The sequence below is a fragment of the Bufo bufo genome, chromosome 10 (assembly GCF_905171765.1).
Source record: "Bufo bufo chromosome 10, aBufBuf1.1, whole genome shotgun sequence".
Taxonomy (NCBI): domain Eukaryota; kingdom Metazoa; phylum Chordata; class Amphibia; order Anura; family Bufonidae; genus Bufo; species Bufo bufo.
The window spans coordinates 146743729-146759342 of record NC_053398.1 but is presented as its reverse complement, the minus strand read 5'-3'; the positions used below and the strand labels follow the sequence as shown (position 1 = coordinate 146759342).

The following is a 15614-nucleotide window of genomic DNA, read 5'->3' as shown; positions in this document are numbered from 1 at the left end:
CAGTATCACACAGGGTCGGATTAGATACACAGCAGGCAGTATCACACAGGATAGGATTAGATACACAGCTCAGCAGACAGTATCACACAGGATAGGATTAGATACACAGCTCAGCAGACAGTATCACACAGGATAGGATTAGATACACAGCTCAGCAGACAGTATCACACAGGATAGGATTAGATACACAGCTCAGCAGTCAGTATCACACAGGATAGGATTAGATACACAGCTCAGCAGACAGTATCACACAGGAGAGGATTAGATACACGGCTCAGCAGACAGTATCACACAGGATAGGATTAGATACACAGCTCAGCAGACAGTATCACACAGGATAGGATTAGATACACAGCTCAGCAGACAGTATCACACAGGGGAGGATTAGATACACAGCTCAGCAGACAGTATCACACAGGAGAGGATTAGATACACGGCTCAGCAGACAGTATCACACAGGATAGGATTAGATACACAGCTCAGCAGACGGTATCACACAGGATAGGATTAGATACACAGCTCAGCAGACAGTATCACTCAGAAGAGGATTAGATACACAGCTCAGCAAGCGGTATAACACAGGGGAGGATTAGATACATCGCTTATCAGGCAGTATCACACAGAACGGGATTAGATACACAGCTCAGCAGACAATATCACACAGAAGAGGATTAGATACACAGCTCAGCAGGCAGTATCACACAGGATAGGATTAGATACACAGCTCAGCAGACAGTATCACACAGGATAGGATTAGATACACAGCTCAGCAGACAATATCACACAGAAGAGGATTAGATACACAGCTCAGCAGACAGTATCACACAGGATAGGATTAGATACACAGCTCAGCAGACTGTATCACACAGGATAGGATTAGATACACAGCTCAGCAGACAGTATCACACAGGATAGGATTAGATACACAGCTCAGCAGACAGTATCACACAGGATAGGATTAGATACACAGCTCAGCAGACAGTATCACACAGGATAGGATTAGATACACAGCTCAGCAGACAGTATCACACAGGGGAGGATTAGATACACAGCTCAGCAGACAGTATCACACAGGACAGGATTAGATACACAGATCAGCAGACTGTATCACACAGGATAGGATTAGATACACAGCTCAGCAGACAGTATCACACAGGGGAGGATTAGATACACAGCTCAGCAGACAGTATCACACAGGAGAGGATTAGATACACCGCTCAGCAGACAGTATCACTCAGGAGAGGATTAGATACACAGCTCAGCAGACTGTATCACACAGGAGATGATTAGATACACAGCTCAGCAGACTGTATCACACAGGAGAGGATTAGATGCTCAGCAGACAGTATCACACAGGGTAGGATTAGATACACAGCTCAGCAGACAGTATCACACAGGATAGGATTAGATACACAGCTCAGCAGACAGTATCACACAGGATAGACTTAGATACACAGCTCAGCAGGCAGTATCACACAGGATAGGATTAGATACACAGCTCAGCAGACAGTATCACACAGGATAGGATTAGATACACAGCTCAGCAGACAGTATCACACATGATAGGATTAGATACACAGCTCAGCAGACAGTATCACACAGGATAGGATTAGATACACAGCTCAGCAGACAGTATCACAGGAGAGGATTAGATACACAGCTCAGCAGACTGTATCACACAGGGGAGGATTAGATACACAGCTCAGCAGACAGTATCACACAGGATAGGATTAGATACACAGCTCAGCAGAGAGTATCACACAGGAGAGGATTAGATACACAGCTCAGCAGACAGTATCACACAGGACAGGATTAGATACACAGCTCAGCAGGCAGTATCACACAGGAGATGATTAGATACACAGCTCAGCAGGCAGTATCACACAGGATAGGATTAGATACACAGCTCAGCAGACAGTATCACACAGGACAGGATTAGATACACAGCTCAGCAGGCAGTATCACACAGGATAGGATTAGATACACAGCTCAACAGACAGTATCACACAGAAGAGGATTAGATACACAGCTCAGCAGACTGTATCACACAGGAGATGATTAGATACACAGCTCAGCAGGCAGTATCACACAGGATAGGATTAGATACACAGCTCAGCAGACAGTATCACACAGGATAGGATTAGATACACAGCTCAGCAGACAGTATCACACATGATAGGATTAGATACACAGCTCAGCAGACAGTATCACACAGGATATGATTAGATACACAGCTCAGCAGACAGTATCACACAGGATAGGATTAGATACACAGCTCAGCAGACAGTATCACACAGGAGAGGATTACATACACAGCTCAGCAGACAGTATCACACAGGAGAGGATTAGATACACGGCTCAGCAGACAGTATCACCCAGGATAGGATTAGATACACAGCTCAGCAGACAGTATCACACAGGATAGGATTAGATACACAGCTCAGCAGACAGTATCACACAGGGGAGGATTAGATACACAGCTCAGCACACAGTATCACACAGGATAGGATTAGATACACAGCTCAGCAGACAGTATCACACAGGAGAGGATTAAATACACAGCTCAGCAGACAGTATCACACAGGACAGGATTAGATACACAGCTCAGCAGACTGTATCACACAGGATAGGATTAGATACACAGCTCAGCAGACAGTATCACACAGGAGAGGATTAAATACACAGCTCAGCAGGCAGTATCACACAGGATAGGATTAGATACATAGCTCAGCAGACAGTATCACACAGGACAGGATTAGATACACAGCTCAACAGACAGTATCACACAGAAGAGGATTAGATACACAGCTCAGCAGACTGTATCACACAGGAGATGATTAGATACACAGCTCAGCAGGCAGTATCACACAGGATAGGATTAGATACACAGCTCAGCAGATAGTATCACACAGGATAGGATTAGATACACAGCTCAGCAGACAGTATCACACATGATAGGATTAGATACACAGCTCAGCAGACAGTATCACACAGGATATGATTAGATACACAGCTCAGCAGACAGTATCACACAGGATAGGATTAGATACACAGCTCAGCAGACAGTATCACACAGGAGAGGATTACATACACAGCTCAGCAGACAGTATCACACAGGAGAGGATTAGATACACGGCTCAGCAGACAGTATCACACAGGATAGGATTAGATACACAGCTCAGCAGACAGTATCACACAGGATAGGATTAGATACACAGCTCAGCAGACAGTATCACACAGGGGAGGATTAGATACACAGCTCAGCACACAGTATCACACAGGATAGGATTAGATACACAGCTCAGCAGACAGTATCACACAGGAGAGGATTAAATACACAGCTCAGCAGACAGTATCACACAGGACAGGATTAGATACACAGCTCAGCAGACTGTATCACACAGGACAGGATTACATTTTCCAAGCTTGGATGTTCAGGTTTATGAATAGAATGGCATGAATATAGTAAGGACTGACACTTGTATAGAATAGAGAAGGGCTGGTGCATTTTCTACTATTCAGAGTCTCAGGAAAGCTGAGTGACCTCCCAGTAATGGCGGCTGTTAGTGTCAGAAACACTGTTTCCTGGCCCCCGGATTTGTCGCGGTTTCTGGAGGACGCAGACATTGATGATTTTTATTCTCCGCAATCATATTTTCCCACAGATTCGGGAAAATCAACAGAAAGAAATATTCAAGTCAAAGGAAAATTAATAAAGCAGTGGAGGAAGGAGCGCGGTGGCGGTGTGGGCGTGCGGGGGCGGGGCTTCAGTGTCATACCTGCAGAAAAAGCGCTGCTCAGAGGATTGCATTTAAAGGGCCGGCGTTCAGTCTTATTTATATAAAGCTTCATTATACAAAGCTCATAAATTTGGCGCAGGTGCGCAGAGCAAAACCAATCAATAAATATCCCCCCCTTTGGGTTTTCTTAACCATTTTCAAGATCGCTGCTTGCTGCAAGTGAATGGAAACATTCTTGCCTAGATCCAGGATTTAAAAAACCCATTGACCTAGTATATCTCACAGCTGAGGGTCTGTTACAGTGGTCCCCAGTGGAGACAATCCTCTGTTATATAAACAACGTGGACTCCAGACTGATACACGGTAACCAACTATTATAACAGGAGAGAGATTTGTGACGATTGTCTACTCTGACACAGTGTAACAAACCCCTCGCTGTGAGACATCTGTACACGGTATTAGCCTCTGACCGCACTCAGGAGAATCTTCCTCTAATGTCATTTTTTCCCCTGGATTTTGGTTACAGTGGAAAGAAAGAAACACAAATCATTTCCACATCTGCACACGGAGGAGCTACTGCTGCAGCTCTACTGGGAACAGAGTCACCGCCTACACTCCACACTACTCTGAAGCTAGGGAAGCATTAGTAGAAGCAGCACAGAGGATTTCAGGAGAGGAGTGCGCTTTATCTTGTGGAGGTCACAAGATGAGAGTTACATAGTGGAAGGAGCAGGGTCCTCCCAGCAGCACAGATGATTTCAGGAGAGGAGTGCGCTGATCTTGTGGAGGTCACAAGATGAGAGTTACATAGTGGAAGGAGCAGGGTCCTCCCAGCAGCACAGATGATTTCAGGAGAGGAGTGTGCTGATCTTGTGGAGGTCACAGGATGAGAGTTACATAGTGGAAGGAGCAGGGTCCCAGCAGCACAGAGGATTTCAGGAGAGCAGTGCGCTGATCTTGTGGAGGTGACAGGATGAGGGTAACATAGTGGAAGGAGCAGGATCCCAGCAGCACAGAGGATTTCAGGAGAGGAGTGCGCTGATCTTGTGGAGGTGACAGGATGAGGGTTACATAGTGGAAGGAGCAGGATCCCAGCAGCACAGAGGATTTCAGGAGAGGAGTGTGCTGATCATGTGGAGGTGACAGGATGAGGGTTACATAGTGGAAGGAGCAGGATCCCAGCAGCACAGAGGATTTCAGGAGAGGAGTGCGCTGATCTTGTGGAGGTCACAGGATGAGAGTTACATAGTGGAAGGAGCAGGGTCCCCAGCAGCACAGAGGATTTCAGGAGAGGAGTGTGCTGATCTTGTGGAGGTCACAAGATGAGAGTTACATAGTGGAAGGAGCAGGGTCCCAGCAGCACATAAGATTTCAGGAGAGCAGTGCGCTGATCTTGTGGGGTGAGAGGATGAGGGTAACATAGTGGAAGGAGCAGGATCCCAGCAGCACAGGGATTTCAGGAGAGGAGTGCGCTGATCTTGTGGAGGGGACAGGATGAGGGTTACATAGTGGAAGGAGCAGGATCCCAGCAGCACAGAGGATTTCAGGAGAGGAGTGTGCTGATCATGTGGAGGTGACAGGATGAGGGTTACATAGTGGAAGGAGCAGGATCCCAGCAGCACAGAGGATTTCAGGAGAGGAGTGCGCTGATCTTGTGGCGGTCACAGGGTGATAGTTACATAGTGGAAGGAGCAGGGTCCCAGCAGCACAGAGGATTTCAGGAGAGGAGTGTGCTGATCATGTGGAGGTCACAGCCATGAGTTAGGCTGATAGTTACATAGTGGAAGGAGCAGGGTCCCAGCAGCACAGAGGATTTCAGGAGAGGAGTGCGCTGATCTTCTGGAGGTCACAGCATGAGTTAGGCCTCTTGTACACAAATGTTATTTTTTTCCGTTTCCGCTCCGTTTTTGCGGATTCTGTTTGCGGTCTGTATGCGGAACCATTCATTTCAATGGTTCTGCAAAAAAAAACTGAATGTGCTCCGTATGCATTCCGTTTCCGTATTTCCATTCCGCTGAAAGATAGAACTTGTCCTATTGTTTCCCCTCAAATCACGATCCGTGGCTCCATTCAAGTCAGTGGGTTCGCAAAAAATACGGAAAGCATACAGAACACATCAGTATGTCATCCGTTTTTTGCGGATCCGTGCCCTCTTTGCCCATGTGTGTACTGTTAAAACACATTACAAAACAGGATTAAAAGTTTAATGTTTCTGTTTGTGATCCACAAACAACGGATCGCATACGGAAACCATACGGAGATTTTTTGCGGAACTACGGAACGGAAACGAAAAATTGAACAATGGATCCGTGAAAAACGGACCGCAAAATACAGAAAAAGCCATACGTTTGTGTGCAAGAGGCCTAAGGGTACTTTTACACTGAGTTCCGTCCTAGGGGCTCAATACCGGAAAAGAACTGATCAGTTTTAACCCCATGCATTCTGAATGGAGAGTAATCCGTTCAGGATGCATCAGGACGTCTTCAGTTCAGTCATTTTGACTGATCAGGCAAAAGATAAAACCGCAGCATGCTACGGTTTTATCTCCGGCCCAAAAAAATGAAGGCTTGCCTGAATGTTGGATCCAGTAAAAAATAAATGCCGGATCCGTTTTGCCGGATGACACCGGAAAGACGGATCCGGCATTTCATTGCATTTGTAAGACGGATCAGGATCCTGATCAGTCTTACAAATGCCATCAGTTGGCATATGGCGACGGCGATGGAACTGCTTCCCGGATCACTCTGCCGCAAGTGTGAAAGTAGCCTTACATAGTGAAAGGAACAGGGTCCCAGCAGCACAGAGGATTTCAGGAGAGGAGTGCGCTGATCTGGAGGGGTGATGCTCTTTATTACCTGCAGGCATACATATGATTCTTGCGGACACTTCTTCGGAAAAACCCCTTGCAGCCATCACAGCTGGACGCTCCGTAGTGTTTCCCTGTTGCCCGGTCTTCACAGATTGCGCACAAGGCGCTGATGCCGCTGCTGAGGGGCCCCGGGCTCCCCGACTCAATGGTTATTATCTCTGCAGGAGAGAAAAGACGGTGTTACAGGACGGTGTGTGCGGAGCTCGAGGGGGTCGCACGACTGCGGAGTCGAGAGACTGATTTTCATACATGTATATTTGCGGTCGCGCTGCGCGTATTGGACACCGGCGACAACCTCCTTAAAACTGCGCTGAGCGGCCCCCAGGACTCGGTCACCTCCTGAAGCTATTCATAGGCTGCCAGTGTATAATGGGAGTTGTAGTGCTGCAGCAGCTGGAGACTGATGAAATGACATTACTATATATGAGCCAGAACATTAAAACCCAAATACTGTGCTGCCCCCGCTGACCCATCATGGAGGAGCCCTGTTATATCCGGCCTCCGAGGATCCCACAGACGATGATCAGATTGAGCATTAACCTGCTGATAGAGGGTACTGCCATTAGGGGGTACTTATCTGTTCAATCCTTCAGTAGGCGATACCGGGGGGGGGGGGCGCGGGGGCTCTGTTCATTGCTGGAGGGGGTGCGGAGGCTCTGTTCATTACTGGAGGGGGCGCGGGGGCTCTGTTCGTTACTGGAGGGGGCGCGGGGGCTCTGTTCATTACTGGAGGGGGCGCGGGGGCTCTGTTCATTACTGGAGGGGGCGCGGGGGCTCTGTTCATTACTGGAGGGGGCGCGGGGGCTCTGTTTATTACTCGAGGGGGCGCGGGGGCTCTGTTCATTACTGGAGGGGGCGCGGGGGCTCTGTTCATTACTGGAGGGGGCGCGGGGGCTCTGTTCATTACTGGAGGGGGCGCGGGGGCTCTGTTTATTACTCGAGGGGGCGCGGGGGCTCTGTTCATTACTGGAGGGGGCGCGGGGGCTCTGTTCATTACTGGAGGGGGCGCGGGGGCTCTGTTCATTACTAAAGGGGGGCGCGGGGGCTCTGTTCATTACTGGAGGGGGCGCGGGGGCTCTGTTCATTACTGGAGGGGGCGCGGGGGCTCTGTTCATTACTGGAGGGGGCACGGGGGCTCTGTTCATTGCTGGAGGGGGCGCGGGGGCTCTGTTCATTTCTGGAGGGGGCGCGGGGGCTCTGTTCATTACTGGAGGGGGCGCGGGGCTCCGTTCATTACTGGAGGGGGCGCGGGGGCTCTGTTCATTGCTGGAGGGGGCGCGGGGGCTCTGTTCATTACTGGAGGGGGCGCGGGGGCTCTGTTCATTACTGGAGGGGGCGCGGGGGCTCTGTTCATTACTGGAGGGGGCGCGAGGGCTCTGTTCATTACTGGCGGGGGCTCTGTTCATTACTGGAGGAGGCGCGGGGGCTCTGTTCATTACTGGAGGAGGCACGGGGGCTCTGTTCATTACTGGAGGGGGCGCGGGGGCTCTGTTCATTACTGGAGGGGGCGCGGGGGCTCTGTTCATTACTGGAGGGGCGCAGGGTCTCTGTTCATTACTGGAGGGGGCGCGGGGGCTCTGTTCATTACTGGAGGGGGCGCGGGGGCTCTGTTCATTACTGGAGGGGGCGCGGGGGCTCTGTTCATTACTGGAGGGGGCGCGGGGGCTCTGTTCATTACTGGAGGGGGCGCGGGGGCTCTGTTCATTACTGGAGGGGGCGCGGGGGCTCTGTTCATTACTGGAGGGGGCGCGGGGGCTCTGTTCATTACTGGAGGGGGCGCGGGGGCTCTGGGTCTTGGGATTCTGCTCATTATTGGGGGGGGGGGTGCACAGTTCAGTACAGTGTGTCAGAGCCCTGCAGCGAGCATCCCATGGCTTTACAGCTTCTGAATTTAATATTGCATGTTTCCATTCACTGACAGCAAGCGGATATAAGATTAGCTTATTACTGGACTGGCGCTTTCACCAGGAGGTATCTGGTCGCAGTGCATTCTGGGAAGCGCTCTGTCCTCCGCCGTCTCTGGGACTGGACTCTTCTGATCTCCGGGGAGAAATCTGCGCTCGCTCAGGTTTTATGGCGCCATAAATGCAGCTAATTGAACCAAAGGTCACGGACCGAAGGGGACGTCAGCGCCCCAGCACCGCCATCCACAACATCTTAACCGCCATGGTACGCCACGAATATGAACCCTCCCAGCATGCCTTGCAGATGTGAACGGGCCCTAGGCATCCGTAGTGAAGAGAGCGCCTGATCTCGGGCCCCTCCCTACGTCATAGCTGCAGGGTTGGCCCCTCCGATCTGTACTGGCAGGCCGACTGTTGTGTGAATGACCCCCACACTCAGGCATCATGATGAGTTTTTGTACATAGAAGAGGTCGCTCCGTGTTATAAGTTTGGCGCACCGCTTTCACATATTCACCCCTAAACTGAAGACCACGACCAGAGGTAAATAAATTCATAAAACGGCGTCTGGCGGTCATGTTAACGTTCTACTGATACTCGCGCCATTTTCTGCTGACTTTGCTATAGACAACAAAGATGGCGGCAAAAAACGTAATTGATTAACTGCACAGCAAACAATACAAAGTGAACATGACCCCGCCACGGCGAGCCCGACCCCACGCACAATCCGTGACCCCACAGCCGCTACCTCCCATGTATTTACTCTGGTTACACAATGCGCCGTTATCCTGGATGTCGCCATCTATACTGGACAACATCTCGTATACAAAACAGTCCAGGAGTTCAGCAGCTTCCAATAGACCAGCTTCAATGTCTTCCTGTTTAAGATCTCTGCTTGCTGTCAGTTAATAGAAATATTATTGTTTACATCTAGAAATTACAACCTAACATGGTAACAAAGGCTGAAAAAAAGCCGGTTATCCTGCACCGTAGAAGGAAACCTCTCAGGAGGTAGAAGCCAATTTTCCTCATTACAGTATAGAGTCCATAGTCTCACTGCTCTTACAGTAAAGAGTCCATAGTCTCACTGCTCTTACAGTAAAGAGTCCATAGTCTCACTGCTCTTACAGTAAAGAGCCCATAGTCTCACTGCTCTTACCGTAAAGAGTCCATAGTCTCACTGCTCTTACAGTAAAGAGTCCATAGTCTCACTGCTCTTACAGTAAAGAGTCCATAGTCTCACTGCTCTTACAGTAAAGAGTCCATAGTCTCACTGCTCTTACAGTAAAGAGTCCATAGTCTCACTGCTCTTACAGTACAGAGTCCATAGTCTCACTGCTCTTACAGTAAAGAGTCCATAGTCTCACTGCTCTTACAGTAAAGAGTCCATAGTCTCACTGCTCTTACAGTAAAGAGTCCATAGTCTCACTGCTCTTACAGTAAAGAGCCCATAGTCTCACTGCTCTTACAGTAAAGAGTCCATAGTCTCACTGCTCTTACAGTAAAGAGTCCATAGTCTCACTGCTCTTACAGTAAAGAGTCCATAGTCTCACTGCTCTTACAGTAAAGAGTCCATAGTCTCACTGCTCTTACAGTAAAGAGTCCATAGTCTCACTGCTCTTACAGTAAAGAGTCCATAGTCTCACTGCTCTTACAGTATAGAGTCCATAGTCTCACTGCTCTTACAGTAAAGAGTCCATAGTCTCACTGCTCTTACAGTAAAGAGTCCATAGTCTCACTGCCCTTACAGTACAGAGTCCATAGTCTCACTGCTCTTACAGTAAAGAGTCCATAGTCTCACTGCTCTTACAGTATAGAGTCCATAGTCTCACTGCTCCTACAGTAAAGAGTCCATAGTCTCACTGCTCCTACAGTAAAGAGTCCATAGTCTCACTGCTCTTATAGTAAAGAGTCTATAGTCTCACTGCTCTTACAGTAAAGAGTCCATAGTCTCACTGCTCCTACAGTAAAGAGTCCATAGTCTCAGTGCTCTTACCGTACAGAGTCCATAGTCTCACTGTTCTTACAGTAAAGAGTCCATAGTCTCACTGCTCTTACAGTATAGAGTACATAGTCTCACTGCTCTTACAGTAAAGAGTCCATAGTCTCACTGCTCTTACAGTAAAGAGTCCATAGTCTCACTGCTCTTACAGTAAAGAGTCCATAGTCTCACTGTTCTTACAGTAAAGAGTCCATAGTCTCACTGCTCTTACCGTAAAGAGTCCATAGTCTCACTGCTCTTACAGTAAAGTGTCCATAGTCTCACCGCTCTTACAGTAAAGAGTCCATAGTCTCACTGCTCTTACCGTAAAGAGCCCATAGTCTCACTGCTCTTACCGTAAAGAGCCCATAGTCTCACTGCTCTTACAGTATAGAGTCCATAGTCTCACTGCTCTTACCGTAAAGAGTCCATAGTCTCACTGCTCTTACAGTAAACAGTCCATAGTCTCACTGCTCTTACAGTAAAGAGTCCATAGTCTCACTGCTCTTACAGTAAAGAGTCCATAGTCTCACCGCTCTTACAGTAAAGAGTCCATAGTCTCACCGCTCTTACAGTAAAGAGTCCATAGTCTCACCGCTCTTACAGTACAGAGTCCATAGTCTCACTGCTCTTACAGTAAAGAGTTCATAGTCTCACTGCTCTTACAGTAAAGAGTTCATAGTCTCACTGCTCTTAAAGTAAAGAGTCCATAGTCTCACTGCTCTTACAGTATAGTCAATATTCTCACTGCTCTTACAGTAAAGAGTCCATAGTCTAACTGCTCTTACAGTAAAGAGTCCATAGTCTCACTGCTCTTACAGTAAAGAGTCCATAGTCTCACTGCTCTTACAGTATAGAGTCCATAGTCTCACTGCTCTTACAGTAAAGAGTCCATAGTCTCACTGCTCTTACAGTAAAGAGTCCATAGTCTCACTGCTCTTACAGTAAAGAGTCCATAGTCTCACTGCTCTTACAGTAAAGAGTCCATAGTCTCACTGCTCTTACAGTAACGAGTTCATAGTCTCACTGCTCTTACTGTAAAGAGTCCATAGTCTCACTGCTCTTACAGTACAGAGTCCATAGTCTCACTGCTCTTACAGTAAAGAGTTCATAGTCTCACTGCTCTTACTGTAAAGAGTCCATAGTCTCACCGCTCTTACAGTACAGTCCATAGTCTCACTGCTCTTACAGTAAAGAGTCCATAGTCTCACTGCTCTTACAGTAAAGAGTCCATAGTCTCACTGCTCTTACAGTAAAGAGTCCATAGTCTCACTGCTCTTACAGCAGAGTCCATAGTCTAACTGCTCTTACAGTAAAGAGTCCATAGTCTCACTGCTCTTACAGTAAAGAGTCCATAGTCTCACTGCTCTTACAGTATAGAGTCCATAGTCTCACTGCTCTTACAGTATAGAGTCCATAGTCTCACTGCTCTTACAGTAAAGAGTCCATAGTCTCACTGCTCTTACAGTACAGAGTCCATAGTCTCACTGCTCTTACAGTACAGAGTCCATAGTCTCACTGCTCTTACAGTAAAGAGTTCATAGTCTCACTGCTCTTACAGTATAGAGTCCATAGTCTCACTGCTCTTAAAGAGTCCATAGTCTCACTGCTCTTACAGTATAGAGTCAATATTCTCACTGCTCTTACAGTAAAGAGTCCACAGTCTCACTGCTCTTACAGTAAACAGTCCATAGTCTCACCGCTCTTACAGTAAAGAGTCCATAGTCTCACTGCCCTTACAGTACAGAGTCCATAGTCTCACTGCTCTTACAGTAAAGAGTCCATAGTCTCACTGCTCTTACAGTATAGAGTCCATAGTCTCACTGCTCTTACAGTAAAGAATCTATAGTCTCACTGCTCTTACAGTAAAGAGTCCATAGTCTCACCGCTCTTACAGTACAGAGTCCACAGTCTCACTGCTCTTACAGTAAAGAGTCCATAGTCGCACTGCTCCATTTGTCTGCTACAGTAAAGAATCCCCTTCCACATTGATGGAGAAACTGTCATACAGTGTTATTACTTAGTTCAGCGTATGCAGGAAGCATCCACTGGTGGGGGCTGAATATATCTGTATGTAGTAATCTCCTGAGCTCCCTCTAGTGGTGGCTGTATATAACTGTATGTAGTAATCTCCTGAGCTCCCTCTAGTGGTGGCTGTATATATCTGTATGTAGTGATCTCCTGAACTCCCTCTAGTGGTGGCTGTATATATCTGTATGCAGTAATCTCCTGAGCTCCCTCTAGTGGGGGCTGAATATATCTGTATGTAGTAATCTCCTGAGCTCCCTCTAGTGGTGGCTGTATATAACTGTATGTAGTAATCTCCTGAGCTCCCTCTAGTGGTGGCTGTATATATCTGTATGCAGTAATCTCCTGAGCTCCATCTAGTGGTGGCTGTATATATCTGTATGTAGTAATCTCCTGAGCTCCCTCTATTGGTGGCTGTATATATCTGTATGCAGTAATCTCCTGAGCTCCCTCTAGTGGTGGCTGTATATATCTGTATGCAGTAATCTCCTGAGCTCCCTCTAGTGGTGGCTGTATATATCTGTATGCAGTAATCTCCTGAGCTCCCTCTAGTGGTGGCTGTATATATCTGTATGCAGTAATCTCCTGAGCTCCCTCTAGTGGTGGCTGTATATATCTGTATGTAGTAATCTCCTGAGCTCCCTCTAGTGGTGGCTGTATATAACTGTATGTAGTAATCTCCTGAGCTCCCTCTAGTGGTGGCTGTATATAACTGTATGTAGTAATCTCCTGAGCTCCCTCTAGTGGTGGCTGTATATATCTGTATGTAGTAATCTCCTGAGCTCCCTCTAGTGGTGGCTGTATATATCTGTATGCGGTAATCTCCTGAACTCCCTCTAGTGGTGGCTGTATATATCTGTATGCAGTAATCTCCTGAGCTCCCTCTAGTGGTGGCTGTATATATCTGTATGTAGTAATCTCCTGATCTCCCTCTAGTGGTGGCTGTATATATCTGTATGTAGTAATCACCTGAGATCCCTCTAGTGGTGACTGTATATATCTGTATGCAGTAAGCTCCTGAGCTCCCTCTAGTGGTGGCTGTATATATCTGTATGTAGTAATCTCCTGAGCTCCCTCTAGTGGTGGCTGTATATAGCTGTATGCAGTAATCTCCTGAGCTCCCTCTAGTGGTGGCTGTATATATCTGTAGTAATCTCCTGAGCTCCCTCTAGTGGTGGCTGTATATAGCTGTATGCAGTATTCTCCTGATCTCCCTCTAGTGGTGGCTGTATATATCTGCATGTAGTAATCTCCTGAGCTCCCTCTAGTGGTGGCTGTATATATCTGTATGTAGTAATCTCCTGAGCTCCCTCTAGTGGTGGCTGTATATAGCTCTATGCAGTATTCTCCTGATCTCCCTCTAGTGGTGGCTGTATATATCTGCATGTAGTAATCTCCTGAGCTCCCTCTAGTGGTGGCTGTATATATCTGTATGCAGTAATCTCCTGAACTCCCTCTAGTGGTGGCTGTATATATCTGTATGCAGTAATCTCCTGAGCTCCCTCTAGTGGTGGCTGTGATTTCCTGAGCTCTCTGATTTCAGTCTCTGCAGAGGATTTGGATCTGTGCATCAGGGAAACTAGTCGCTGATGGATAAAAAGATATATGTCATTATCACAGAATTTTAGAGATATTTAGTTGATAAAAATCGGGACATTACGACCCAGTGGCACAGTTTATAATACTCCAGCATGTTATTATCTACACACCACAGAGAGGTCTAATAATCTGGAACCTCACAAGCAAGGCAAGAGGTAGAAAATGGCCGCGCGGCACCTGCAACTTCCTGTGGATGATTAGGGGGAGGGGGGGTTCCTGGGAGCGGAGTCCTCTATGTACTCCTCCTATACCTGAGAGATAAATCCCCCCCCCCCCCCCAAGCTATGGAAGTCTATGAATGATGTGAATCTGTGTTATATTTGAAGTCTAGCTGACATGGGACTACAAGTCTAAGCATGCCCTAGGCTGTTGTCACAGCTCCTCACCTGCATTGGGCGGCAGGACCCGGATACTGTCGAATTCCAGCATGGTGTACGTGGAGTCCAGGGGCTCGGAGTAATCAGCTAGTTCCATGTCCAGAATTCCCTCACAAAGCTTCATTATTGGGACCTGTCAACAAGCAGGTCAGTGGCACCTGCAGCCCGACTGCCAATCACCCCGCGGTGCCCCTGCTCAATGGAGCCAGAAAATCAATGATCAGGAGGCGGCGCAGCAGCTGCAGTCACATGTATCAATCACAGGGAGATAAGCGGCCACCAATCACTGTCACCGACAGCTATAAATTACTGACAGGTCATGTGACACTCAGGAGGAGCCCGGAAACGGGACACAAACCGTTCATCCGTAGGCTGAAACCTGGCCTGAACTCACACACAGCTGATGGTTTGTTACAATGTAGCAGTCTAAACAATCCTCTGTGAGTTAGACACAGCAGCAGCACACATGATTCCTGTCGTGAGAGTTACAATGTATCAGACTGGAGTCCAGGCTGTTTACATCACAAATGATTGTCTAGACTGGATACAATTGTAACAAACCCTCAGCTGTGGGGATCTCAGCCTCTGGATATGTTCCTATTCACTTACAGCAGTGAGGATTTAAAAATCAAAGTTGCAGAACTGACTACTGCTATCTGTAGTCATCCGTCTCATTCTAACGTCATTGGAATTGCTGTCGCCCCCTCCTGGAGGGCCGGTGAAAGAAGGGTTAAAGGGGCTGTCCGTATTTTAAAGGATTCTCGCCGCTCTCATTATCACACCTGAAATAAAACCCACAAATTGTGTAATAAGATTGGGCTTCATAAATGAGTCCTGGATGAGATAACGAGGAGCGCGATATCATGGCCTTGGACTCTGCCCTGCGAGCTGCGCGATCATCGGAGCCATTACCAGGGTCATGTGACCACGGATAATATAATTACAGTGCTCAACCAAAGAATGATGTGATATAAGGGCGACCTGGGTCACACAGCTGAGGGATTGTCACAGTGTATCAGTCCAGGTGTTGACCGCTGAGCAGAGTTGATACAATTGTAACCAACCTTCTGCTGTGTCAGCACTTTTCAGTCTTTGGATATAAACAATGGTTGTTCCCA

The 15614-nt window shown here is 47.7% G+C and overlaps 1 protein-coding gene across 2 annotated transcripts in view; it reads right to left on the bottom strand.

The window, feature by feature from the left end:
• LOC120980835 (hepatocyte nuclear factor 4-beta-like) overlaps window positions 1-14862 on the bottom strand; it is a 28256-nt gene extending 13394 nt beyond the window's left edge. Inside the window, exons 1-2 of one of the 2 annotated variants that reach the window (XM_040410158.1) lie at window positions 14506-14862; window positions 6596-6767 (exon numbers count right to left, since the gene is read on the bottom strand). In XM_040410158.1, coding sequence (XP_040266092.1) covers window positions 6596-6767; window positions 14506-14620 — 287 coding nt within the window. In that variant the 5' untranslated portion in view covers window positions 14621-14862. The remainder of the gene's footprint in view (window positions 1-6595; window positions 6768-14505) is intronic. The other variant, XM_040410157.1, reaches the window with a different exon arrangement.
• Window positions 14863-15614: the final 752 nt, after the last annotated feature.